The 27,928-nt window shown below is 39.8% G+C and overlaps 1 protein-coding gene across 5 annotated transcripts in view; it reads left to right on the top strand.

Moving 5' to 3' along the window:
* Window positions 1-27,928, top strand: part of FOXN3 (forkhead box N3) — a 208,348-nt gene that overhangs the window by 132,239 nt on the left and 48,181 nt on the right. For all 5 annotated transcript variants that reach the window (XM_041411259.1, XM_041410450.1, XM_041412106.1 and 2 more), the window contains one exon: window positions 2,189-2,253. In XM_041411259.1, coding sequence (XP_041267193.1) covers window positions 2,189-2,253 — 65 coding nt within the window. The remainder of the gene's footprint in view (window positions 1-2,188; window positions 2,254-27,928) is intronic.

The following is a 27,928-nucleotide window of genomic DNA, read 5'->3' as shown; positions in this document are numbered from 1 at the left end:
AGCCATGGAGAGGATGAGCTGTGCCATTCATTGGGCAGGGAGGAGTGTACCTGGACTGAATCCAGCAGTGCTGTTAGGAAGAGAGTGTGGTGGTTTGTAACACCAGCAACAAATTCGACTCCAAAGAAGCCACTCTTCCTTCCTTCGCCCCTTCTGGTAGGCAAGGGACAAGAGCAGAGACTGTGGGTTGAGATAACAATTTACTGAAAGCAAAAAACAGTAGAATGAGAAATGCACAATAACAACAATATTAATACCAGAAGTATAGAAGAAGCCACTCTTCCTTCCTTCGCCCCTTCTGGTAGGCAAGGGACAAGAGCGGAGACTGTGGGTTGAGATAATAATTTACTGAAAGCAAAAAAACAATAGAATGAGAAATGCACAATAGCAACAATATTAATACCAGAAGTATACAAAGAGAGAATTTATTTTATCCGCAATAAAGGTATTCACTACCAGAAACAAAAATGAGATGGTGGACACGCCCTGTAGGTTGTATCCATGTGTGTTCCCCAGACAAAGACAATATGGTGATCGTTCCTGTGGTAGTTGAGAACAGGCAAGATGGTGAGGGAGCTCCTGTGGGTAGTGTTTTCTGCCACCAAGCCCAAAGTAACTAAAGACAGCGACAAGCAAACCTCCCAAAAGCTAGGTCATCTGAGTTGGGTTGTGCTGCCGTTCCACTGGGTTCGGTTCCTTGCAGGTGCCTGTGCTGCCATTTCTACGTCTGATGTGCTGGAGGTCAGCCCCAGGGTTGCTGCCGCTTTCAGCCATTCCACTGTGCTCCTTTGTGCTTAGTTTGGCTGGGCTCCTTTCAGCTTCTCTCCATGGGCTCAGCTGGGTTGGGGTCACTCCCCCACCACTCTTTTCCGCCAGCGGCCTCCATGCTAGCACCGTCTGCTCAGCACCACTGTGGATTCACATTTTCGCTTCTTTTTTTCATCACTATGTCTTCTGTGTTCCAGTGAAAACAGGAGGCAGACCAATGGTGCTGGTAGGGATTGAGTCCTCAGAGGCTGATTCCAACAAGTTCCCACTGTGGAGGCAAAATGGTGCACTTCCAGTGGGGTGTCTGGCTTCTCCTCCCAGACCACACCTGCAGTGGTGGTGCGGGGGGTGTAGAAAAACAACTTGCCCCACCACCTCCTGCAGCCAGGGCATGAGCAGGGTTGCCTCACCTCAGTCCTCTCACCGGGAGAGGTAGTGGTGGGCGGCTGCTGCCGGGAAGCTTCCTCACAGCCTCCCCTCTCCTCCAGCTCACCAGCACCACAGGTTATTGGAGCAGATGCTCCACACTCTATTTCCCACAGCTCTGTGAGGCTGCTCCAGGTCATCAAAAGAAACAAGGTTTAGGTGATCCTGCCAGTGTTCCCTCCTCTTCCCCCTCTTGTGTTTGAAATGTTGTTACCTTCAGCTGCACTTGTCCTAGGAGTGGCCTCTTGGAGGCCATCACCTTTGGGCAACCTCTGCCTGAGCAGGAGGCGAAGCAGAAGAGAGGCCTGGCCCTGTCTGAGTTCAGGGCAGGGCCGTGGTTCAGGCAGGCAGTGACAGCTGCCAGGCACCCGGTGGCCCCTGTGGCCGCTGCCCTGACAGGGTCTCACAGGAGCCGCTGTGGTCACCAGGCAGACGGCAAAGGCTGAGATTTGTCAGTGTGGTGCTGGTGGCCGATGTGCAGAGCAGTTTTCTGGTGCGGTGAGGGGCTGTGTGTGCAGGGGCCTCGGTGGGTGAGGCACGGGAGCTGCCTGGTGTCCGGCAGGGCTGTCCTGGGCAGACAGATAGCTGGGGCAGCATATTGTCACAGCTGAGTGAATGCCATAAAACATTTGAGTTGTTAGCAGGTATCTTTGGAGAAGGGCATGTATTTTTCTGTACTGAGAATTCAGTAAATAATTTTGACATTGATTTGAGGTTTTTTATTATTTATTCGAAATTGCTTTTTTCTTTCTTCCTCCAAGAGGGTGTGGGTGTGTGCTCTAGTGAGGAGGTTTTTCCTCATGAAGAAAATGTCAATCTTGAATCAAATTAACCTATTTTTAACATGAAATATTAGACGCTCGCTTGAAGGCAAAAGTGTCATGATGTTACATTAGCTTTAAGAACAAAACAGAATTCTTGCAAATAGTAACTTATAATTGCAACTTCTAATGTAAATGTGATTTTCTTTACACTTGTTTCTTATTCCCTTTAGCACATCAGGTCCACCCATTTGGCCAGGAAGCACCTTTTTCAAGAGAAATGGAGCCCTTCTACAAGGTAGGTGATAGATACTGCGTCTTGGAGTAACTGTTCTACTTGAGAAATAACTTCTGCAAATTGCACAGCTTTTTTGATACTCACCTGGCAAGAAATAACCAAATGTTTTTTGTTTCCTTTACCCTTTCTCCTTTATTGCGCATCTGGTGCCTTGAAAATGACGGTTTACCACGTACAGTGAGTGTAGTCTGTGAAAGTTGCTGCTTTTTTTTCTTTCCTCAGATCATTAAATTGCTTGTTGTAATATATGGTGAAGGGTGGCTTTTTGTTTTTTTTTTTCCCCTTTGTGTGGATAAAGAGTGCCCAGAAGAAAATGTTCCAGGAACATCACTTTTAGCTCTATGGATGAAACAAGGTTGTTCTTTGAGAGAGATCCTTTTTTTTGCTCCTTAATTGTGCTCATAGCAAAAGGTACCAGAAGGTAGGTAGCCAGGATGTAGTGGGGAAAACAGTGTCAGAGAGTTTTTCTCAAGAAAGGTACCATGGTTAATAGTGCTTATATTCACAGAACAGTGTTAAATACAGTTTCCATTGTATGGACAATATGCACAGAAGCTATATGACTGCAGTTTTCATAGTGAAAATTTTCAGTCCACTTTACCAGACTTCTTAAAGTAGTTTTTCACTGCTGTGTCTGCTTATATTTCTGCCATTGAGTACATCACTCTTATAGGAGGTGTCTTAGGAACACCGAAGTCTGTGTCCCTAGACTGTGAGTGTTTCTTTATGGTGCAAAGTAACATACACCATGAAGGATCATTTTATGGTCTTTGCAGGGATTTATCCATGAGTTGTCTCAGCTTCCTTTTCATTCTCCTGGTGCCAAGACTTTTCTGGTCTTTCTTCTGACAGAAAATGCTATATAATGTTCTCAGGAGCATTTATGCAAATCACCTACAATGGAGCTTTAGGTGCGACGAGACACGCAAGCAAATAATTCATTGGCAGGCGGTATTACCTTCTACACGCCAAAGGAATCCAGCATCTGAGGTTTACCTGAGAATATTTTTCAAGTCAATTCCTTGCACATACCTAAGAATTTGCATAACTCTATTTAATATCTATGCTGAAATTTGTTCAAGTGAATTTTAAGTACATGAAAACATTCAGATTATTTCTTAGCACTAGGAGATGGTATAAATTGTAGAGTTTAGCTGCTTTTGGCTTTAGTCTGATTAGATAGATCTGCTACCTTTACCGTCCTTACTAATGAGAAGAACCAGATTTTAATTTTTTTTGTAAGGAAAAAGAACTATTGTGAAAATAGCTTGATTTGTTTCACTTTTTCAACAATTCCAATTATAAATGGGTATCTGCACATACGTAGTCTTTGTAATCTGAGTTGATAAAATGTAAACTTGCTCTGTAAAGTCTGTATGGCAGAAATGTTTTACCTTTTCTTAAGATGCAAGATACCAGCAATTAATAACAGCTGTTTTTGTAGTCCTCCCTATCTCAGTTGTTGCTTAAAGCCTTCTCACAACAAAGAAGAATATACTGTTCTCTGCACTTTTGTCTTCTGCCCTCTTCTGCCTTCCATTTTGGGGTGGAAAATCTAAAAGCACAAAACTTTTCAACATATTAAGGAAATAGAGAAAAGAGATGACTGCCTTTTCAAGCAACTGGCAAAGCCTAACAGACCTTTAACTGAGTTGGCATTCTGCGTTGCCATTTCAAGTGGAACAGGCAGCCAGGTTGGACTGTAATATGCGTGATACAACTGAGGTTGGAAGGATGAGAGAGTATGAAGAAAAACCTCATTAAAGTAATCTTTTAACACTTCCTGGTTATAATTTTAAAGCAAGAAGATAAATCAATGAAGCCTTCCTTTCTGTCTTTTTGCTTTAATTTCTGTCTTTGGATTTTTCCCTGCAATAGGCTCTTTAATATGTAGGCTTAGCAGGTTGTATGGAAGTAGTGCATCCACCTCTTTGCTGCTTCTCTAAGTGTATTTTTCCAGAAGACCATGTAAGAAATGGTGGCAGGGAAGTGTGAAATGAGGTGTAGGTATTTGTCACTGATGCCTTGAGAGGCTACCTGGAACAGAGGCTAGACAGTGTTTAAGGAATAAAGTACGTATTTATTAAAAGGCCTTCAAAGGATACACCCTGGGCATTACAAGAGCCCAGCCATGGCTCTACCCAGCATGGACCCAAGTTGGACCCTGAGTCATGAGTTTTCACACTTTGATAAGTTTTAGTCCATTTACATATTGGGGTTAATTGTCTAACTACAGCTTCTTGTTATGCAGTCCCATCTTCCCAGATTGCTCTCCTCAACTCACAATTTTTCATACTTTTTGGGCCTGAAGTTGCAGTGGTATCCTTGTTTCTTGGGCTCAAAAAGGATTGTTTGTCTAACTGAACTGTGAGAATTTGCTAACACTTTATATGAAGTTTAGAGTTATGTACAAATGCAATACAGAATCTGGAAAATACGAAAGCTGAAACTTAAGGCATCAGTCAGTACCTGTTACATGACCATCTGAAGTATTTTTCCAGTGCTTATAGTCAGCTTAATGCAATCAGGAGAATGAAAAATTGACTCAGTTATTGGTTTCAAGTTATAGTCCTGCCTTTGGATTGGCAAAAGTTGAGGTAACAAAGGGATTTTAAACCGTTTTTACTTGATAATTGTTCTACTATGTTTGAAAAGAATGTTCACTGTGTTATAGACAATAATACAGAATACTTCTGTAATTATAGTAAATGTGATATTCATGTGCACTTGTCACACCTCATTTCTTCTGAGTTCTTAAGAAAAGTGTTCTTTTTCTGGTCTGAGGAATGAAGAGAAAAAATTCCACAATGTAAGTAGTGCTTTCTTTAGCCAAGAAGACTTGTAGATGCTCCTGGTTTCCATTCATTTTATATCAGAACTATTTGGCAAAGTAATTTTAACCATTGTAAAGAGTTTAACATATTTCTTCTGAGAAAGTGGCTGAGAAAACAGTTATCTGTACCTCAAAATAGCAAAGGAAGAGAAAGGGAGGCTAAAATTCATTTAGCTATTCTCTGTCCTTAATATTTTTGACATGGGTGGGATTAATTCTCTGTTACTTTCTGGCTTTGTATTTGTTGAAGAATTTTGAAATATATTTATGCTGTTCTCTTTTTGCCTATGATTTTATTAGATATAAGATGGCTGCCTTAGGGTTTTTTTTTTGGTGAGGATCATGGTTCTGTTGTTCTTAACATTAACTCTGTAACCAGTTACTCTGTATTGTCAGTCACCTGCCTAAGTACTTTTTGCAGTCTTGAACTCCTTCTGCTAGGTGTCGGTTGCTCCCTATATCCTTGTGCTGCTCAGTCTCCTTGAGAAAAGTCCCATGCAGAGCTTAATTTAGGTAGGACCGTCAGTCTTACCAGATTCAAATGTCTCCTCTCAAAACTTACCTGTGTGTCCAAGGAAATTGGTGTGTTCTAGCCTTTAGGATTTCTATATAAAACAGGCTTTTGCTCTTGCTGCTTTTCTTTTTCTGTTTTGTTCGTAGCTTGTTACTGTACATATTGTGTATTTGTTTCAAATCATGGCTTTTGTTTTTAATCTGCTGTATGGAGAGCCTTTGTTAGTACTGTTTTTTCTGTTCTGATCCGTCATAACACATTCATTTTTATGTAATAAAATATATGTGAGGAAAGAGTCCTTGAGGTGGAAAATATCTAGACATAGTCTAAACTCTTAAGGAACTTCTACTGTGGAAGATATGTGGGCCCATAGTCACATTAACTTCAAGAGCTTAAAACTAATATATGGTGTTTTGAAAAGGGCAGTTTTGTTGCCTCCTCTCTGATCTTGGGTTTTAAGCTCATGTTACAGACTTGAGCATGCAGTTGCTCACAGATCAGTGGTAATAAAACTATTTTGCTGTTAATATGTCTGATATTCTTCTTGGATAAACTAAAAATACATCTTCAAATTGCATTTTAGCAGCAGTCATATGAATTCCAGTGGCTGTGTGCCACCTGTAAGATGTAACTGGACTGTGGAGGGGTTTGGTTTATCTTCTTAAAGATGTAACTTATCTTTCGAAGGAAAAAAAAAACCAAAACAACAAAGTTACTACTCTTTTTTAATAATATGTGCATTCACACTTTAATAAATTAAATGCAGCATATTAGAATGCCTTTTTGTATAAAATTTGTTCTGTCTTGATTTGTCTTCATTGTCTGGGGAAGGAAAGTGAACCTGGGTCATTCAGTCCCTATTGCTGTTGAAAAAAAAAAGGAGATGGGCCTCCTCACTGAGACTTGATCGTCCACCTTTCGGTTGTGCCTGACCTACTGTAAGCAGAGCTGCGATCCTTGCCAAGTTGTCTGTGTTCTGGTGTGAGCAAGGTCCTCTACTTCCTCTTCTGACACAGCACAATTTAAATCTGCTGCCAGTGTGTTACATGAAAGATACAAACTTTTTCTCTGCTTTCAGAGATCCTGCCAACCTGGATTCACACCTGCAAACTGGATTGCAGCAGTCAGTGAACTGAATTCAGACAAGCATGGCTTTCCTTGGAAGCCATGATTCTCTCAATGGGGATGGAAAGAAAGATTGGAAAAATCCATCCCCTTGAGAATGCAGAAGGGGAGCAGTGAGGAGTTGCATGTGGCCTTTAGTCCCTCTTAGCTGAAGGAGCCTGAGAAAGGAGGGATTACCCTCCCCAGATCTCATGGTCTGCTTAGTTCTTTCTCTACCAGCAGCTGCAGAGAATAGGCATCCTCATGTTCCAGAGCAGAGCAAGGGATAGGATATTTACCTGGGGATGACCTGCCCTCTTCTCCTCTGGGAAAGCACTGCTCTTTGATTCTTGAGGCAGCCCATGTGCCATCTGCCGTGGTCCTGCTGCCATGACTGTAGCTGGCACCACCTGTGAGAAGCTTTGACAGCAAAGAATTGGAAGACGCTGTCTTCACAGGGTCAGGTGTCACTAAAACCAGCATGAGATGGAGACTCCACAGTTTGTTGTAGAGTAGAAATGGAAACTCTGGGCACTGCTACTCCACTGACCCTGATTGCCCTCAGTCCAGGTTGGTGGCTTTCATGTTTTATTGTACTGACATCTGAGACCTGGCCATAATGTGAGACTTTAAGGAAAGTACCAAAGCACATGGATCACCTTATTCTTAGTTGAGAATGGTGAGTTATTTGAGCTAGAAAATTGCATTCCTAGTAAGAAAGTTTATTTTGTATGAAAAGACCAGAAATTCGATGTCCTACTTAAAAAGAGGAGGAACCAGTTTATTTTGAACATGTGCATACAGTTATACAGAGATCTTTTTCTTCTCTAATAAGCTTGAGAATCCTTGAAATGTCCAAACAAGCCATTTATTCTCTTTCCCATTAAGTATTTGTAAGAAATAAGAGAGGAGATTTGGGACTTCACCTTTCCAAGCATTAGCTATTAGTAGAAGTTGCTTAGGTGGAAATAAATCAGCAGGGAGGAGGCAAAAAGGCGGCATTTAATGCTTGTTTCCCTTGAAAACACTAAATTAGAAACTTTCACTTTTATAAATGAAGACATCCAGCCTATGTTTTTATGTTAATAGTGGCATTAGGATGAGAATGTAACAATACCAGGGCCTGGTTTCTCTGGACAAGTACTGCCACACCAGGTACTCATCCTTTACTCTGGAGAAGCTGGGAGGAGTTAGTTTTTTACTTTCAAGAGTAAAGCCTTTCAAAAGGGAGCTTGACAACAGAATCACTCAGAGAGGATGCCTGAGTGCATGCAGCCACATGTATTTTCTGTCTAATAATGGGAAAATTTGGAATGTTTTTGTCAACACTGCCAACAAATACCCAGGAGCCCTTGCCAGCACAGTGGGCTTCTTTCTGCTGGTGGAAATTCAGTTTATCTGCTCTTTCCACTGGGTAAGCAGAACAGGTGCAAGTCCTGGGCATGTAGGGGAGAGGTACAGCCCACCCTGGAACACGAGGTGCCTGTACCTTCTGGTGCTAACAGGGCTGAGGAGAAGGAGGAACAGGGGAGAGCTGAAAGACAAGAAACTTCAGCAAGTCTCATGTGCGTTTAACCTTCAGAATTGTGTGTCACACCTCAAAAGAAAACGAACCTTGGCAAGAAATGCTCTCATTTCTTCTACTGCCTAGAGGTGCAAACAAAAAGACGGTGGCAAGGTACCGTATGTATTACAGATAATTTAATATTATATAATACTTAAATGTCATGGTGACCATAAGAAAAAGGCCAAAAGCAATACAAAATAATCCAGCCTTAGGATTGGTAGATTTAGGTGCTGTGATGTATAACAGAGTCTTGGGCAAAACTCTAAGGCCCAAATCCAACTAAACCTTTATTTCTTAATGCATATTTGGGCATCTTGTCTTCCCAAGAATCTAAATACATTTTCTTGCTTTGGGGTTATAATTTCTTGATTTTGTGCTCTGTGAGATGAGGAGGATAATGGTGCTTTTCACTGCCCAGAGCTGTCAGTCTACAAAATATTGTCTATGCATCATATTCTGATGCTTCACTAATGGAAGAACTTTAAACAGGGGGAACATAACTGTAAAAAGCAACAGAGCTGTCCATTAGCTTTTGCAGGGAAGTGAATTTTGGTTTGTTTTTCTTTCCCCCCAGTTGAACTCTACTCTGAGAGATACACTTGGAAAATGACTGTTTTCTGTAGAGACCTGGGGGCGTTGAATCTAGTTCCAATGTAGTTACTTTCATCAGCAGAGCATTAAACCTTTTGACTTCATCATGTTTTTCTCTTCAAATTTTGCTTCTCTGAGCTGCCATTCCACTGTGTTTGAAAAAATTGGTGACAGTCATGCTTTGTTTGCAGGTGAGTTGGTTTGGGTCGACATACTGAATTAACAGAAAAGCTGCTATCTGTCCTTGTTAAAATAAATCACTTTTCATTTAGCATAATTATTCACATAGCATATAAATTATATATATATAATTTTCACATAGCATAATTATTTAAATCATCTTTTTTTTTTTTTCCCCCTGGTTTTTTCCTCTTTTTTTTTCTTTCTGTTTTTTTCTTTTTCCCCCACACACATGGAGGATACCTGACAATCTCTTCAGGAGTTTCTTTTCAGGAAGATGATTCACATGGTGCTTCCGTAGAGACTGAATATTTGAATAATTTATTTATTATTAGCATTCAGTGTGTTTGCAGTGGTATTATTGAAGAAGTAAAATTAAGTCAGAGGGTTTGTGCAGTGTGTCCCTAAGGGAGTAATTTGAACAGCAGAGCTCTCCTTTGTTTGGGAAAGTGGGTAAACTCCTAGAGGGGCTTCTAGAGTCCTGAGGGTGCTAGTAAGGGCTCCTGTTTGTGAGAAAGGTTTTGTAATGGCCTTAGCACTGTACAGTCAATTAAAAAATCCCAATGAGTAACTGAATTTTGCTGTGATTCCTACAGAAATGGTGACTTTGGGGTGATGTTTTTAGCTCTGCATTCTGTGTAGGGTGTGTATGTAGCTGTGCAGTTTGTATGTAGTCTTTTTATTCCTATTTTTCTAGTTGAGTATGTAAAATATGGCAAAAGCTGTTATTTATTAAGTACCTGAAGTGTGGTCCTGCTAACATTGATGTTAGAGCTATTAGTATGGAAATGGGACCTCTAGCTGTTTATATTCCCTGTGACCAAAAGGTCTGAGCTACTTTTGGTCTCTGAAGTTGAGAAGGAAGAAAACTGAACTCCATCAGACAGGTCTCGGTAATGGACGATCACATTGCAGAATACGCAAAGATAAGTTGAATTCCTAATGCCTTTAAACTCAGTAACTTATGTTTCATATCTCCATGGATGTCTTTACTATCTTTACAGATAACTGCTTATTTTGTAACAGTCCTGTGTAGTGACTTTTGAAATTATTACATGTGAGTGACTCAAGTTTACTGACTTTGTTTACTTCCCTTGACAACTGGAGTGTGGATGAGTGCTGCAAGGCAAGTTCTACCACAGTATTAACCTTGGGCAGAGGTTCTGGCTGCAGGTCTACTCACCTGTTCTGCCTTCAGTCAGCTGCTGTGTGAGTGGTGGCAGTAAAACAGCACTTTGCAGAACACACCAGAGAGAGAAGTAACTGCTGCAAGTTCCTGCAGTACTGGCCTGGCTGCCTCAGTAACTGCTGTGGTGTAGGAAAGAAAACATACAGGAGTTACTCCCAAAGTTTGAACGAGGTAAGGAGCTGAATGGTCCTTGCCCTGGCAAGTCAGGTACTGTTTTTCCAATGATGCTGTTAAATGGCTTCATATCTGTTCTTAGTTAATTTTCAGGTTGGTCCTGCAGGTGATGTGGCTATGACTTTGCAATATGAACACTAGAATCTGCTTCCTTTAAATTGTCAGTAGCTGATCTCAGCTTTTTTAGGAAAAGTATTTGCTGTGACTGACCCTTCTGAAAGCATCAGTACAGGTGCTTTTGTCTAGAGACATGTTCCAATGTTCCTCCCACAAACACACGTACAGGACTGACTTAAAAATGGAAAACTGACTATGGTGCTCTTGGGTATCAGTTGGGTAAAGGAAGATGGAGACCAGATAGAGCAAAAGAAACTACAAGTTCCTGTTTAGTGACTTTTTCCTTTACTAGGACTAACAAACATCCTCCAATGTTTCCCTTTCCATGCCAGGACTTGTAGTCTGCTCAGAGAGTGAGGGCTGTTTGCCTGTTGTGATTGCTTGAATCCAGGATTACTGCGTTCCTGGTGGCACAGTGAGAGCATCTCCCAAGGGGCTGTTGTGTAGCTGGGAAGTGTACTGGCTGTGATCACTGCAGATATGGAGACAAGTCTGGCAGCAGCTGGTGTCAAACCTTTCCTCTAAGTGAAGTTTGGGGCTAGGCTACTTCTGCCTAGGCTGGGGCTTAGAGCAGTAAATTTCTGTGGCCTGTGACAGGAATATAGCACACTACCAGTTAGATCCCATATTACAGCAGGCGTTCTCTGAAAAAATCACAGTTAAAAATTAGTGGTGAAATTTGTATAGTATGTTGGAAAATGGTAGAGTATGGAAAGATTTATTTTCTGTAACTGTGAAATTATTGTGACTATTGCCATCAAAATCTCTGGGCTGATGAGCTGGAGCATATGCTCCGTGCTGAGAGCTTGTGAATGTTTGGCATTCCTAAAATGTGAAGGTGGCTGATATTAGAAGCAATCTTGGCTTTCATAATTCTAGAGTCTGAGAGCACAGCTAGAAGAGAGACATATGCCTGTGCTTTACATGGAGATTACTAAAATAAGAATATTCTTGCAGTTGTGTTGCTATGAGCAGTTTTGGTGATGTGCAGATTGCTATGAGCAAGGCAACGCTGTTGTCAAGTAGGGCTGTTCCTTGACTATGTCAGATTTCTTGAGGCAGACCTATATATTAAGAGAATTATAACAGAAGGTCTAGGAATTTTTAAGATTCTCTCTTGCTATGACCTGCATGTGTGATGGGCAGTCACTTTTTTTGGGTCTCTGGGGAAGCCAAAGCTTCCTAATTAGTAAAAAGAGGAAAATTATGGAACAGACAGTGATGGTGATCAAGTCTGAGCGAAGTTTGTGTCTTGCGAGTCTCCTTGTATGCTGTCGTGTTAATGACGGTTATGGTTAACATTGGCAATAATTTTTCCCCTCTAACATGCTAGAAATTTCTTCCTGTTGGTCAGAACAGATCTCTCTTCTGCTGGTAAGTTCTTGATTATATAGAAGACATTTCTTAAACATCTGAAAAATGGCAAATTAACAGAAATTGAATATTACTAGGAGAGCTTAATTTTGTTTGAAATGTTGAGAAAAGTAGAAGCTATCTTAAATTGATTGGGTAGTCAGTGGCTTGCACATTTCACTACTATGCCTTATTTAAGCTAAATATGAAAAAATCCATTGGTTTCAGGTATTGGAATAAATCTTGCCAGTAGAAATTCTTGAGCTGCACACTTGAGAGTATGCAGAGCTCTGGGATGGCACAGTTTATTCTTACAACTATGAATTCATAATTTGATTTTCCTGAAATTGATAACAGACTAGTGAATTAATTGGGACTGAAAGAGGAAAGGAGGCAGGATTTTTTTCTTTTTCAGGAGAAGTACAGTGCGTTCAGAAACCTGAAAACCAAAGCCAGGGCATCTTTTGGGGTAAGTTGTGCTTCACACGACAAGTTTCAAACTACTAGAAGTACACCTGCCAAGACAGTAGACTGTGAACATGAACTTATTGTACACAGCACTTCTTGCTCACAACCTTTGTAAAAAAAGCAAAGTTGCACCTGGATCTTGATTGACAAACTTTTACAAAACAGTCCAATCAGCAGAGTGGAATAAACTCATTTTCTTACAAGTGTAAGAGTCTGTAAGACTTTTATACTATAAAAGATTTTGTCCTCTGTTGAATGCATTTAATACTGATCACAAGTTAGCATAGAAAGTGTAACTTTTCTTCAAATCGTTTTAGGACAACCTTCATCAACTTGGAAATAAGATTATAGGATCTTTGGCTTCATCTACAGATTATTTCTCTTAGTTTCCTTTTTTTTTTCAGGTCAGAATGTAATAGTGCTTGGGATTGGATACAATAAAAATGATAAATTCTGTTTGTCTCTGACAATATTTATTTCTGTGTCTAGCCTGTCATTTTGCTCTCTAGTGCAAAAGAAAGGATAAGGTGAAATTGAAATGAAAATTACACATACAGTGATGGGTAATTCCAGTCCTGATTTTTACATACACTCATATTTTGAATCAAGATACTAGCAACATTTTCTGCATATCTTTCATTTTTATATTTCAGCGTCCATGCTTTGCATCTTTTAAACACAGTTTATTTATTTTGTGTGAATATATGCATTGGTTTTTGTTCTAATAAAATAGGAAATCTGCTTTGGGTACCAGAAATTGAGTTTCAACACTCAGTTTCTCATATTAATACATTAAATAACTTTTTTCTCCTTGTTTCTTGAAACAAGAACAATATGTGATTTTTCTTGGAGATGAAAAAGTAGCTAAGGGCAAACCCACTTGATCAGCTGTGTGTGTACAAATACTTCTGTGCCTGTGTGTATATTTAAATGCATTTAAATATCAATATAGGTAGTTATCTAATGTATTGAACATGTACCAAGAAGTACACAGTTATGTAGAAAAGTTTTCCTTTTCGTGCTGAAGATGTGGTGCATCTGCCCCATTCTGATTGTTGTAAATGAGTGGTTTGGCAGCTTAAAGAGACATCGTCAAAGGTATTGGCAAAAGTAGGGTTTAACATGAATTTGTGAAAGTACAACTTTACAGAGCTGGATGGCAGTGTTCACACCATTACCTACTACACAGGTTAAAGCAAACAAAGGGGGATCAAATTAGAAGCAACTTAGAATGATTTACATGAAAGCCAGGAATGCAGACGGGGTAAGGGTGCAAAGGATATGGATGGAAAGATAAAGGTGCAAAGGGGTTTGGCAACATTTAATCATTGATTGAATACTTGAACATGAACAAAGTGATGCAGTAGGGTTCACTACAATTACAACAATGACTTAACTATAGGTTTGGGTTAGTAACATTCATATCATAATTCACACACAATGAGGTAAAATGATTAGTACACCTATTTCTGTGTGTAAAGGTGCCTATCAAAGATTCCTCTCAAGTACCATCTAATCCCTTTGAGTTTCCTAGCAGGAAAGAGAAGCACTGACATGTCTGTGGGGGGTGACTTTTCAGCCTAGGCCATCATCCATAATGGTGCTTCAAGTATCTCAAGCTTAAGATTTGTGAGCTCTATAAGCATTTTATTCTCCCTATTATTTTGTGTTTCTGTCTTCCTTTCAGTTCTGTGGAGCAAAAATGAAGTTGTTCCCCTCATGATTTTTCTTCCCCATTCCCCTTCAAACAGTTCAACTTTTGATTACTGCAGTTGACATTGCAAATGCTTGAGGTAGTCTGGAGTTAAATAAACAAGGCATATTATAAAATTATTTTGTTTTTTAAAAAAAAATTGTTTAATCTTATGTAACCATGAATTTGTGTTTATATTCTGCCCGTAAAAACTTGCTCTGTTGCAATAGGTTTCTGTCTGCGTCTTAGGTAGCAGACACCTTATTTGCTGCATTCAGTCTCTATAGGGAGGTATACTTCTGGTTCTTCTGGATTTGTCTCTTGCAAATATTGCTGATGAGAGTTATTTTGTTTTGGGGTTTTTTTAATGATAATGTCACAACTTGCCTCAGTCACTGAAAAACCAACAAGCTAGATCTGCATTTTCAAACTTCCTGTAGAAATGAGTTAGTGGCTTAAAAACAGAAATTAGGAAATGCTGGCCAAGATGCATGATTGGTTAAGAAATTGAAGAATTTAATATATTTATTGATTTTATCGGGTTGTAGTCACTCTGTGAGGTCTTCTGGCTATTTGGGTTTACTTTTTGGCTTTCCAAGACAGTTCCTTTTACTGTGTCTCTAACTTAGCTGCTGCTTTAAGTGGTTTACAGTGTCTTGCACAAATACAGCTCTTTCTACTCTTCCTGAGCAAATGAAGCTGCTGTATTGTTTGTAAAAAGATGAGGCTTTACACATGTGAGTTGTTGTCTGAGTGAAGGCTGTGATATGACTGGTGCAGAATACAGCACCGACACTTGTTCTTGGTACTTCGGACAGTATTAATCACTGGCAAGGCAACCTGTGTATGACACGGGTGCTCAGCAGACAGTTTCTTACAGAAAGGCATTTCCACTCAAATTGATTCTCAACATACCCAGCAAACCCTTTAATTTCCCCATACCATCTGTTGAACAGCTTAATGCTTGGAGGCAGAAGTGAGACAGGGCAGAACTGGATGGGGACAGAGCTGAGTGAACTCACAGCACTGCAAGGTCACGACTCCCTGGCTTTTCGGGTCAGTCACGATGGGGCTAGCAGGGCTCCAATTACTTCTGGAGGATAGGATCCAAATTTACTGGAAGATTTCTGAAATTAATCCTTCTGAAATTTTGTTCCTAGGATCAGCAGTTACTCTTTTGCCAGACTTGCAAGTGCATATAGGTCCGTCGCATCATGATTTATTTTGTAAACATTCCATGATTTGGCTGCTATCTTTAGAGATGCCCCTCTGTCTACATGGAGATGTTTTTCTTGAAGAGAAACATATTAAGAGACACATACTAAACTCCTCCAGGTAGCTCTTAGTTTTCACTCTTAGATGATGATCAGCAAAGATTGTAAAACAAACATTCCTGATTTTTTCGCTGATATTTTACTTTTTTCTGTGATTAACTGGAGCAAGAAGTCTTTTTATTTAGCAGAAAAGGAAAATGAAATATAGTGATCCAGAATGAGACTTGCTAGTACACAGGACCACTGAAGAGCTGTTCAGCAATCTACAGATTGAGTAAAATAGCTTAACATGATGCTAGTGATCTCAGGGTTTTGGTTTTTGGGGGTTTTGGAGGGTTGGTTTTTTGGTGGTTTTCTCTGTAGTTTATCTGAACAAAAAAAGATGTAGGCAGTACTTTGAGTGGAATAATTTTATCATGAAAGTTAGGTAAAAATAATAACAAGGAAAAAGTATAACTTAGAAACAGATCTTCACAGTTACATAAAAACAGTTTACAGTTCCTCTAGATGTTTTATTCAGCTGGTAACCCTGTTTTATAAGCTGAAAAATTCTTTCTACATTATATCCTATGGGAGTGTACTCTGTAAGCCTGACAGGAGAGGGACAGCTTTGTAGACACAAGACAATACACAGAGAACCTTAAAACTGCTTTTTTGAACAGCCCCATAACTTGCAGTTCAGTCAACACCCAAGCATTGTAGCGCCTGGTCAAGGGTCCTGAGAGGAGAGTGGAGCTTTGGCAGTGTTGCCTGTCTGCCACCTTAGAAAACTTGTGTTTGAAACAATTAGCTCTGGTTTCTTTTTGTACTCTGAACTCATGTGAGCACCCATGTGTGTAAATGTGTAAACCCTCCACCATGATTTTCACATGCTTTTATTATACACTTGTTACTTCACAAGTAACTTGATGAAGGTTGGACTACTTATTGTTAATGAAGGATGTGAAAGGCTTGAATCACTCACTGTGGCTGCTGTAGCTGGCATTGTGAGCCTCCACTTCTATGTGTGTGCTGGTTAAAACAGCCATCTACACTGCTTTTAGGGTCTACCTGATGTGCTCAAGTGCAGCACCCTGCAGACCTGAGGCATTGTTTTATTACAGGTATCTCTTTCAACCTCATCTTGCCTTGATTCTTCATTTAGGTTGTTTCTCCAGTATTTATTAACAAAAAATCAGGAAGGGAAATGCTGTTGACTTTACATAGGAAGCCTGCAAGCTGAAGCCTGTAGTTCTTCCCTGCAGGCATGACATTTGGTCATTCAGAAGCGAAAAAAAACCTGTATCGTGAGTACCTTCAGGTATGCAGACCGCATGCAAAATAATAAACAAGAGTTTCCTGCTGACCTTGCTTGCTGGAAGGCAGCAGTTGCCTTCTGCCAGGAGACTGTCTGCTTAGGGAAGTCAGTCCTTGGGGAAGGTGGTGATCCTCAGCTGGCCAGTGCCAGGAGGCCTCTTTGAGGGGCAGAGTAAGGTGGCCTCTCTAAAAGGAAACTGTCTGTCAGTATGATCCCAAAGTTCCTGTGAGCAGCTACTGTTTTGAAAAGAGGCAATATAAAAAGCAGCATTGGAGACCTGTGAAAGGAGAAACTAGCTAATTGCTAGTTGGAGTAAACCATGGATGTCTTTACAAATGCATCTGAGACACCTTTCTGAGAATCTGGATATACTTTTTCTTCTGTGCTTGGATTCCCTGAACTGACTGGCAGGGAATAGTTTTACATCAAGTGCTAAGTTTCTTAAGTGACTCAAGATTTAGTTAATTCTCATGAATCCAGAGCAAATGCTGAAGTTTGTGAAGATTTTGACATGCTGTTCTTGTTATACCAACACAAAGATTCATCCTAGCTTTCACTGCAACTGCTTTGTGATGGTGGTTTCACAAGTCATAATTCTTCTACGCTTGCTGAACCCTGCCAGGCTGCTGTTCTGCCATAATGCATTCTACTGACAAAGCTGACTGTCAGTTACGTTAATTGGCTATTGGTAGTGATTTGTCTCCTACGAGTCAAATATAGGCTGGGAAAAAATTAGCTTAAATCTTTCCATACAATTTTAATTCAGCTTTCCTGTTATGTGTACTTTTGGATACAGATCCTCTTATTATATAATTGCTGAACCTGTGGGGGTTTTTTTCCATTAGTCTCTTGCTTTTTTCAGTGCATTAACTGTGGAAATGGTGATTTGGAGGACTACTTCAATCTACTGAAATGCAGCATTTTCTAGCTTTTAAGTGCAACACCTTTTGGTGGGTGGAATCGGTTTGGGGTTTTTTGGTTCTGCCAGCTTCATGCCTTCCATTTAGGTTTGTTACTTATATATGGAAGGAATTCTAGACCCAATTCTATCGCACTTCTGCATCCCGCTTGTCAGTTCTGTATGAGATGGAATGAGTTAATATATTGGATTATCTGAGGAGCTCAAAAATAATAAAAGTGGAACTCTTGAGCACCTATTCTGAAAGCTTGAAGTTACTCAAATTGTACTGAGGTATTCATGTAACAAAAAAGAATTCTAAGTTGTTTAGTTGGGTGTTGTTCCCTTTGCCCTTGTCCATGCAAGTGTTACTACTCAGTATTTAATTCACTAAAATTGGAGTTCTGGGTCAGTTATCAAGGAAAACCATTTCCATTTTTTAGGACTTCATAATCTTGTTACTGTAATAGAAATATATGATATCTAAGTTTATTCAGGCAGGGCTTTTCTGTAATTGGTCTGCCACATGACAAAATCAGAATGAACGACCTTGGCCCTGTGATACCCAGTGTCTGAATTTAACATGTCTAAACAGGATCCCTTTGATTATTTTTTTTTCCTTTAATTTTCAAAAACTATGAAATGTTTTGAAGAATGATAAATTGCTTGGATTGTGGTAATAACTCAGAGCCACATACAGCACTTCTCACTCTAAAAATACTTTCAAGCATTGTCTAATGTCTAATTAAATCATAAAGCATCCCTTCTGGTGAGTTTGGATGAGCACCAGTACCCCTGGCTTAAATGGAGAGTTGGAGCAACTTCTTCAGAGTGAGCCTGTGCCTGTTAGGTGTGGCAGGAGCCACAGGATTGCAGAGCCCTCCTTAGTTCCTGCATACTTTTTTAAAATTCACTTTGAGAAAGATTCCCATCACAGTCTAGAAATGTGCCCCAAAATTGTTAATTGTTAATTATCTGCTTATACGTTTTAGACATGGAGTCTCCAATGAATGAAGAATTGCATGTTCTCTCAGTTGGGTAGGAAACTTGCCGTAGGTTTTCTTTGCTGGTTATGGACTCTTACTGCAGGATTGCTTTACGGAAGGCCAGAAATAGGCAGGTGTTAGAGGGGGTGAGGGACCTTCTGCACTTGTCCAAATGAGAAGATGCATATCATGGCCAAGGAGCAGAGAAAGGAACTGGGGGATAACAGGTTATCTGTGAGAAGTGGTTGTATATCTCATTAGCACTTCCACGACTAGAGAGTGTATCTTTTTATCTCAGATGTTCTGTATGAGTCTTTACTGCAGGCATGGCTGCAGTGTCAGAGCTGGGCTAGCTTTCATGTTTCAAACCCCAGTGACACCTTCTGCCGTAGGTTCCCAAACTTTGGCATGTGAACTCTGAAATTTCTGCCAGGACACTACGAATATCTCAGGCGTCATCCCTTGGGTGTCTGTACCGGCAGCTGGGGCTGCACATACGTGTGCAGATCACTCTGTCTGTACAGCTGTTGGAGCAGTCACCTAAGCAAATACGAGGTCTGTAATTTCCTGCAGTATTTTCTCTATTTAAAGTACTTGAATCACAGAGCACTCAAATTAAGTAGTTCATGCACTTTGGAATTGAAGAGACTGCCTTGGAGAAACTCTCCAACTGCAGTTGAATTAATGCTAACCAGGCCTGAGGATTGCTAGAAATACATAATGAGTGGATGAGGGGCTGAGAAACCTGGCAGAGTTTCAGAATGCAAAGGTGGGGTGGCTGGGGAGTATTATCTTATCTAAATGGTAATTTCTATTCTGTACGTTAATTAAAACACATAGTGTACAAACTAGCAGTTAGGAAGCCTTTTGGAGGATCTTTTCCTAAGGGGATGTTTTGCAAGTAAATTGTGAGTTGTACATGCCTGCTCAGTGCAGCCTGTAAGAACTGCACTGAAGCAAAAAGTCCAAATTATACACCCTTTTTAAGCAATGGTATCTTATGTATGTTGATAGTTTGGGAGAATTGTTTTTATTTTGTTCATAATAATACATTTTGATATCATATGTAAGAGAAAGAACAAAGCCATGTTCATGAATCAGTAGAGATTAACAGTGTGACATTGGGGAATCTGGTTCAAGAATACAGAAAGGAGTAATCAAAATTCTGTGCAAAAGAAAATTTTCTGCAAGAATCAAAACATTTTACATATTTCTTATATCTTAATGATTTTTTCTCATCAAGACTGCTTAAACAAACTGATTCATGCACCAATTTGGATGAATTAAACCTTAAATATTACTGTCTATTTATTGTAGGTGTAGAAACAAGGTTCCCATCTAGTAATCAGAAATTGTTTACATGATAGGTCTGTTTTTTGTTATCTTGTCAGTTGTGTTTTCTTTGCTGCATTACTGTACATTCATGACTGGTTAATATTCATTCTTGCTGCTGCGTATTATCCCTTCTTCTGCATCTTCAGTGGAATGATCTCCTGCCCTGGAAGAGATAGCTACTACTGATATTTTATTGGTTGCTATGCCTTTTTATGGAACACAGGTACATACCACCTTAAAAAAATCCTCAAAAAACCAACCAAACAAATGCAACAAATCCCCCTTTAAAATGTTTCTCACTTGATAAACAATAGAATTTCTCAGCTTTGTAGTAATTGCGATGACCTCAGGTGCAGCAAGTGAATAACAGTGAGAGCCAAAGAACAATCTTCCACTAGGTTTAGAAGCAAGGATTTTGGTTTTTAAACTTTTACAAAAGGACAGATATTTCCTGTCATGGGAAGAAGAAGTTACAAAAGCATGTGTGGAATTAAAAGGGATTTGGAAATGAAATGCAACACTGTGCCCCAAATATGAAATTGCGTGTGGCTTGCCTGGGCATTTCAGGAAAATCCACTGTCCTAATCTAATCCATTAATCCAAATAATTAGATTTTGGATTAAGGTAGGTATAGTCATCAAAACCAGAACAGGTAGAGATAATTTTTGTCCAGTCTGAGCCCTCTCTTATTATGCGTAGGGTTTTTTTCCTGTTTATAAACCTCTATATCTTTCACTTCAATGATTAATCTACAGGCAGAGAGCAAAAGTTATTAAGGCTAGAAACAGACAAAAAGATAAATGCTGACCTTTCTAATTGGCTCTTGAAACCTGAAATATTTACCGCTCAAAGGATTTATAATGTTTGTGGAATGATCTGTCATCCAAACGAAGTATTTCTTGCTTCTTCATGAAGCCATGCTAACCTCAGATGGATGAATATCTGTTGGTGCCTCCACATAATGGATTTTTTTGCCATGATAGTAGAAAGAAATCTAGCTTTCAACCAATTCACAATAAACTTCAGTAGCCAAGTATACTTTACTGTTGGTTCCCTCACTTGCTTTGTTAAGTGCAGTCGTGGCTGGAAATGAATGGTTTGCTTCTTTATCTGAAGTCTTTGGCACCAGCAGTGAAGACTTAATCATTCTCTGCATTGATGGGTAGCAGAGCATAATGCGTCTCTCAAAGCTGACAGGGTGGCATTTTTCTTGTTTGCACATGTTCTCTGGAGTTACTGGAGAGGGCTATAAAACCTGTGATTCTGTGCTCCACTGTGGGTTCGGGATGCTCAGGTCTGCCTCCGGGGTGGATGGAGGTTGTTCCCTGCTGGTACTGAAGCTGAGATGTGTGATAGTACACTGGAGAGCAAGACTGTCACCACTGAGAACGTGCTTGTTTTAGCTGTGTTCTGCAGGGGAGCTAGGATTAACTATATGCATTGCATTGTACTACAATTTACAATTTTTTTTTAACAGAGAATAGTAACTTCAGCATTTCACTTAGAAATCTGTAGTCTCTCCTCACAATAAGGACTCAGTAAATGTGATGGAATGGATTGCCTTTGTTGGAGTGTTGGTCTGTGAAAGGAATGCCAGAAAGTACTGTACTTTTACAAAGAGGAGGAAAATAGACAAGTATAAAAAAACAAAAAACCCCTTTCTGTGGCTTTGTTGCTGTGGTAAATGCAGTGCATTCCAGGGACTTAGGAAAGTGAGTCTTTAAAACTGGCCTAGCACACAAAAGTGCAAATGTACATAGCTAATCTTGAAAATTTAGTAAAATCACTTTGACTTTAAAAGAGAGTGGTAAGCTATCCTCCTGGTCCCCTGATGGATAAATCAACATTGATGTTTCAGGATCAAAGTATCCCATGTAAACTCATTCTTAAGTATTATGTAACAGCCAAGGATTTTAGGAGAATTATGACGTAAAAGCCTGATGCCTGTTTAATAAACTGATCATTAATTACACTTAAACAATTTATTTCTGGGGTGAAATGAAGAGTAGCTTTGCAACTCTTTTCATTTAAATTGCAGCATCTGTTGCAAGCCTGGGTTTCTCTTCCCTGCTGCATTGATGCTGTATGTATATTTTTGGCAGTACTTTGGCATGGCTTTGATTGTATTTTGGAAGGGTGATATATGTCCATGCCATGTGGCACTGACTGGATTGCTCAGGAGAAAGACCAGGAGGAAATTCTTGAGCCTCTCTAGCTGTTTTGGTCATGGTTTCCTTGCTACGCTTTCCCTTTTTTCCCCTATCTCTTCTACCATTTCCAGTTAAATAATGTAGAGGAAAGGCACCAGTCATTGTACCAGCCTTATAAAAATACGTGCTTCTAGGTAAATTATGATGAAATTTGCTCAGAACCTCTGCTGTGGCTCATGAAGGAATACATCAGTACCTAGCAATTTCTGCAAAATCTTCAAATAAGGTGCCAACTACTTAAAGTTTGGGAGTAGCTATCAGCTGTCTATTTGAATCCGCCATGTTCTGTGACAGCAAATGCCACTTCGAACTTGTTGCTCTGAAGCAAGAAGTAGGCTCACACTCAAAATACTTGAACTTCAGCACTGCCTCAATTTCATAGCAACTGCTGTCTAAATCAGAAGAAGAATGGGCATTTTATAGTTATGATTCCAAGGCATGAATGTCCTGACCTAGAAGGACAGTAGGTGCAAGTATTGGTAGAGAAGGGAGAGTTAGTACCTTACCTGCTATCAGGTCAGCAATGACCCAAAGCACTACATGGATGTTCAATTAAAAAGGAAAGAAAGTCAGTATTATCTTGTTGAACTAAAACCAGAACATCTTACAACTTCATTTCTTCCCACAAAATCTGTTTTTTCCAAGAAAAATTAACCCCAGACTTTTTTTATTATTCATTTTCAACATAATGATACTCCAGGTTTGATCATAATTCCTGCAGTTTTTTCTCCTGTGGCCATTACTGGAACAAAACAAGTATGTTGCTCTTAGTTGAACCAGTGGTGTGTGAGCCAGTGTGCTCAGCAAACATTGCTGAATGTTGGTAAAAGCAATTTGCGGGAAATTTTGACCAGTTTTTTTAGGTGGAAAACTTTATATTTCCTCCCTCACCAATCCTTTGAATAGTGTTGGTTTGCTTAGTTTTTTGAGAAGTCCCGATTTCACACAAAGACTTTAATTCAGGAAAACTGCATACATAAGTTTTGCACCAAACCATGCATCAAACCATGTCTGTTTGATACAGAGAACAGTGTTCAGGTTGCCTTGTCTAAATACAAGTTTTAATTGTTTTCTTTCTAACATACTGGGCCTTCAGGATGTGATACATCAGCTGATAGAGCAAAATGAAAGCTTCGTGTGCACAGTGTGTGAATCCTGGTACTGAAGCCACTTCTTTGTTACCCATGGGCTGAGTCCCCATACCAACGCGCATGCAGTGATCACCTGCGGGCTAATCCATGGAAACACCAGCAGTGATGTTGCTCTGTGTCACATGAGGAACTGCCACTGGCAGTCTGTGGAGTTACAGGAGCTTTCACCAAAGGATTTAAGACTGTGTGTGTTCTTAGTGAAAGAAATTTAAAGAAAACTTTCTCATAAGGACCGAGAGTTTGCTGTGGTAGTGCTGACACGTGCCCTTCATGTAGCTGTAGTTTGAACAGGAGAAAAAGAGCTTGTTTCATAATACTGGCATTACCTGGGGGCTTTAAGCTTAATCAGGGCATGAATGTTGTAGTATGAATTGCAGGAGAGAAAAAGTTTCCAGTATTTTAATCATATTTGTACAATTTTTAATACAATAATTATGTGTTTTACTCTGAACATTAAGTTATTTTATTGGGAAGTAAATGGTATAAGGCTGAGTCTGAATTTTAAGTGTGAGCCATATTTAAAAAGCAATTAACACAGAGAGGTGTACTGAGTGATAAATGGGGGAGGAGGCAAGCAACTGAAAATGAAATTATCTTGCTGTAACAGTTTCATGTTCAAGAGATGCAATAGGCAAGCGACTCGTGCATTGCCGGAATTTCTGCTGGGCTTTTGCACAAGACAAATCTTGGGGCAGCACAGTGTATGCAGGGCTTCAGCTGGCAGCTTTGATTTTTCCCAATGGCTTTCCTTTGCCCACAGTAATGATGAGTGGTTAATTACATAAACATCATTTACTGAATATAACATAATCAATTATAAAAATTTTAGGTGTTAGTGTGGGTTTGGAAGACATTAAAGAAGTGAGATTCTTACGGGTCTAACTTTTTCCCCCCAGAGACTCATGGACCTGTATGCACACTCTGACAGTTGGACAACTTACAGCTGAAAATAAATAGGGTGAAACTCGGAAGAGGTTGCAGCAGTACTGTCAGGTTATCTAAGGAGTCTTTTGATTACTAATCAACTTAAATATTTTCTTTATGTGTGATTCTGTTGCTGGTGCAAGTGTGTCTGACTGCCAGTCAAGTTACAGGGGGCAACACGTGTACAGAAGCAGAACAGCCCCCTGTGGTTTTTATTTAGTTGGATCTTTAAATCAAGCATTTCCCTTCCCTCCAGAACTGACAGGGCTTGACGTAATAGAACTTGTGAAATAAATTTAGAGAGATGCAATGGGTGATGAGTCACTACTTCAGTTAATTCAGTAAATCCTTTCTGTATTTTAAAATGTTTATTTTGTCTGTAACCTAAAAACTCTTCCAAAATGTTGGCCTGGTTTTAATCCTTTATGGTGTTCAGGAAAGAGAATGATTTACTGAAGATAGGGAGAGTAAATTATGATTCAGTTTGCCAAAAGAAAGAAAACTAAGTTTCTGTACTGTATTGAAAACTAAGTTCTTTAAGACCTTCCAGATTTTAAGGCTTCTAATTCTTGCAAGTGCAGTTGAAATGATTTAATACGTGAAGCACCAATGTTTTGAAATATGAGTCACTTTTAAAAGCATTGCTGCAATTACTATATTTAAAAGTACTTATTTGGAAATAATTCAGAGCTTTTCTATTTTGCTTTATGGGCTGTGCTATATTTTATTCTACAAGAAATGCAGAACTGTAGCTGTACCTCTGAGCACTATACTTGGGCAAATTTTGCCTTGGTGTTTATTAATGTGGTTTTACAGGTAAATTCTCCTTGCAGATACACTGTGTACCACCAAAAAGCATTTTGCTGGCACAGCTGCATTTACTAAGTAGAGTAACTAACTTCACAAGTGAGGTGGTAACTCTCTCTGTGTTGCACTGTCCCTCACCAAGCCTTGGTAGTTGCTGAGAACTGGCTGTGATCTGGTTTCTTGGGAGTGTGAGACTGTGCCTGACAGGATCATGCCCCAGCCCTGGCTGCATTCTGCTCGCCCCTGCCTTCATCCAAAGGTGACATGGATGTATCCCTGTGACATGGGTGTGTCCCTGGCTGACCGTGAGGCAGGATCGTGATGCCACTTGGAAGCCCATCAGCAATATGTCAGCTATATGGGGAAGTTGGAATTGGCAAGTATATTAATGTATTATTTGTCTTTATTAAAACTGGAAAATATTTTAGTGTTGTTACTGCTGAACAGCTTCTTGGTTGTGCATGTAAGACCACCTTTTGGTGAAAAACTGGCACTGTTTAAAGCATTTCGGAGCAAAGTAATACGGGTATGCAAAACTCCAAAACTAGCTATAGATCAGAGCTGTGATGGAAAGTTATTACTGGGAAGGACTATGACTTCTGACACAGTGCTGCACACCTTGGCTTTGTCTGTGTGGTTTGTTGGCTCTTTGCTGTCTTGCTCCTGACCACTGTTGCTGTTGCTGAAAATGGAGCACAAGTTTGAATCCAGAAGCCTTTCTGAACTTGAAGTTCCAGTAGTCACAAAGGAGGGCAGAAAATCAATGCTGTTTGTGGCAGTGTACCAGGAAACAGAGGGAATAAATTGGACTTAAAGTGTCAGAAAAGGAGGTTACAAGGGTTGCCTATGCCTTTAGTTGTGGTGGAGTTTATTTAGGAACAAAGATGCCGTATACATTTGTAATCCATTGCTTATATTGTTGTGAAGTACATTGTAAGTTGGCATTTCTTTGCCATAATTAGTTTAGAATGGAGGTGTAAAGGAATAGGATGGTTTTTTCAAGGCTTTGTTATTAATATGTTTTTAAATGTTTTGTTTTATATTGCCAGTCTGAAGTACATATCAAGTTAACATTGCAGCAGCTACCCTGTATTGGGTATATGATGATTTCCCATTTTGTAAATATTAGTCAGGGATCTTCAAGTGTTTTATGGAATATAACATAAAAAACACATTCCTTGCCAAAACTTCTTTGTGCTGGGCTTCTCTCTAATGTAATTTCCATCAGTAAAAGAATAAAGACAGCATGGTTTTGGGCCCATTTTGCTTGGCAATGCACAAAGGAAAAGAAGGTTGGGGCGGGAGGGTTGAGAGTATTATTTCTCAGCTACTTCACACAAAGAAATACTGTAATGCTTTCAGAAATCTCTTGGTACAAATGCCTGCTGTCACAGGCAATCAGTGCTATGCCATTTTGATGCAGCTGTATGGAATACTGTGGTATGTTATAAGATTGTTGTCCTGAATTAGTACAGGAGGTTTGGAACTGGGCAAGACGCGCGAGTCTGATTTTTCATACTCACATGGTTGCTAATTGTGGAATGAGAATTGTTTCAGTTAGCAGCTCTTTGGAAATAATGTTGTCTAACACATTACACTTAACTCACCTAGGGCAGAGCTGCTTGGAGATAGGCTGGCTTGGAAGGACTGAGGGTGTCTGTCTGTCTTTGGGTCTGTGCAGTCATGGTGTACTGTCGTACAGGAGGGGCTAAGAGACAACCTCTGCCACTTGCAGAGCACTCAGCTTGGCTTGGCCTTCTGCCTTTGTCAGTGTGTCTCATCATAGTCCTCATAGTTTAAAATTGGGTTGGTTGGTCTTTCCCTAGTCTGAATTTAAACACGGTAGCTCCATCTTAAAAGGGATGCAAACAGTGTAGGAGAGTTGGACATTTTGGGAGCTTGTTATTTCAAGCCTTTATGTCTATAACAGTAGATGTCTGTCCTACCAGCGTGTCATCCCAATGTGATAAGTTTGACTGTAGAACATAGAGTGCATGGCTCTGTGTGGTGCTGGCAGAAGTGTTTTCTGCCAGTTCTCTCAGCAGTAGTCAAGGTTTTACTATGTAGAAGAGCTGAACCCTCTCTTTGGAGGGCTGGGGAGGGAAGAAGCCAGAGAGCCACAAGCTCTGCTTAAAGCAGGCAATGCTGCTGCCAAAGAGAGAACAGCCATGACCACGAGCAATTATCCTGGTTCAGCAGCTGCCTAAAGAGGTCGGGAGGAGAGACTGTGCCGTGTGCTTGGCATGCACTAAAGTTTTTCTGCTGTTGTAGCCCCACGTGGGGAAAAAGCAGAAGGTAAAGAGCTGAAGTTCCCCATGGCTGTTAGCATAAACATATGCACACGGACATGCTTCATGCTTGGTAACTTATATCCCTGTTGCCCTCTTTCAAATGATCTGTGTAATACTGAAAATGAGATAACAGTAAATAAAATGCTCAGCCTGTTTTGCAACTGTCAATAAACAAATGTCTCCATTTTATGTTATCTGCACATGTTTGGTTATCAGATGTTTCCTGCAGTCCTGCTGCTTTATGCTTTGTACACCTCTCCTTTTGGCATGAGCACATATGAATTTTCTCTCCTAATTACAAATTGCATTGCTTAAGCTAGTTTAGTCATTGTAAGAGTGGCCATTACTTCATTAATGTGTGAAAAGAAAGAAAGATTCAATTCAATGTACTTCTTCTGGTCACAAGTATGTTGAGAGCAGGTGACTTTATTCCCACACATAAAATTTGAATATACTGTCTTCTTTATGCTCAAAATGTTACACTTCTTGCTTAGTTGACTTACTGTGAGCACAACCTCTAGATCTGTCTCTGTGATATAAAAGAGAAACTGAAAATTTTATCCAACTTATTTGTGTTATATTGAATTCCGTCAGATTTTATTGGCATTCTTTCATTTTTCAGTTTTCAGGAAAGTGGTTCATTTAAAATTTAATTTTAAGATATGTTTTCTTGATGTTGGTTCAGTATTGCAGCCTGTTTGAAGTATGTTTGAAGTATG

This window comes from Onychostruthus taczanowskii, unplaced genomic scaffold (genome assembly GCF_017590055.1).
Source record: "Onychostruthus taczanowskii isolate IOZ18803 unplaced genomic scaffold, ASM1759005v1 scaffold1, whole genome shotgun sequence".
NCBI lineage: Eukaryota > Metazoa > Chordata > Aves > Passeriformes > Passeridae > Onychostruthus > Onychostruthus taczanowskii.
This window is presented reverse-complemented; position numbering and strand designations above follow the sequence as displayed.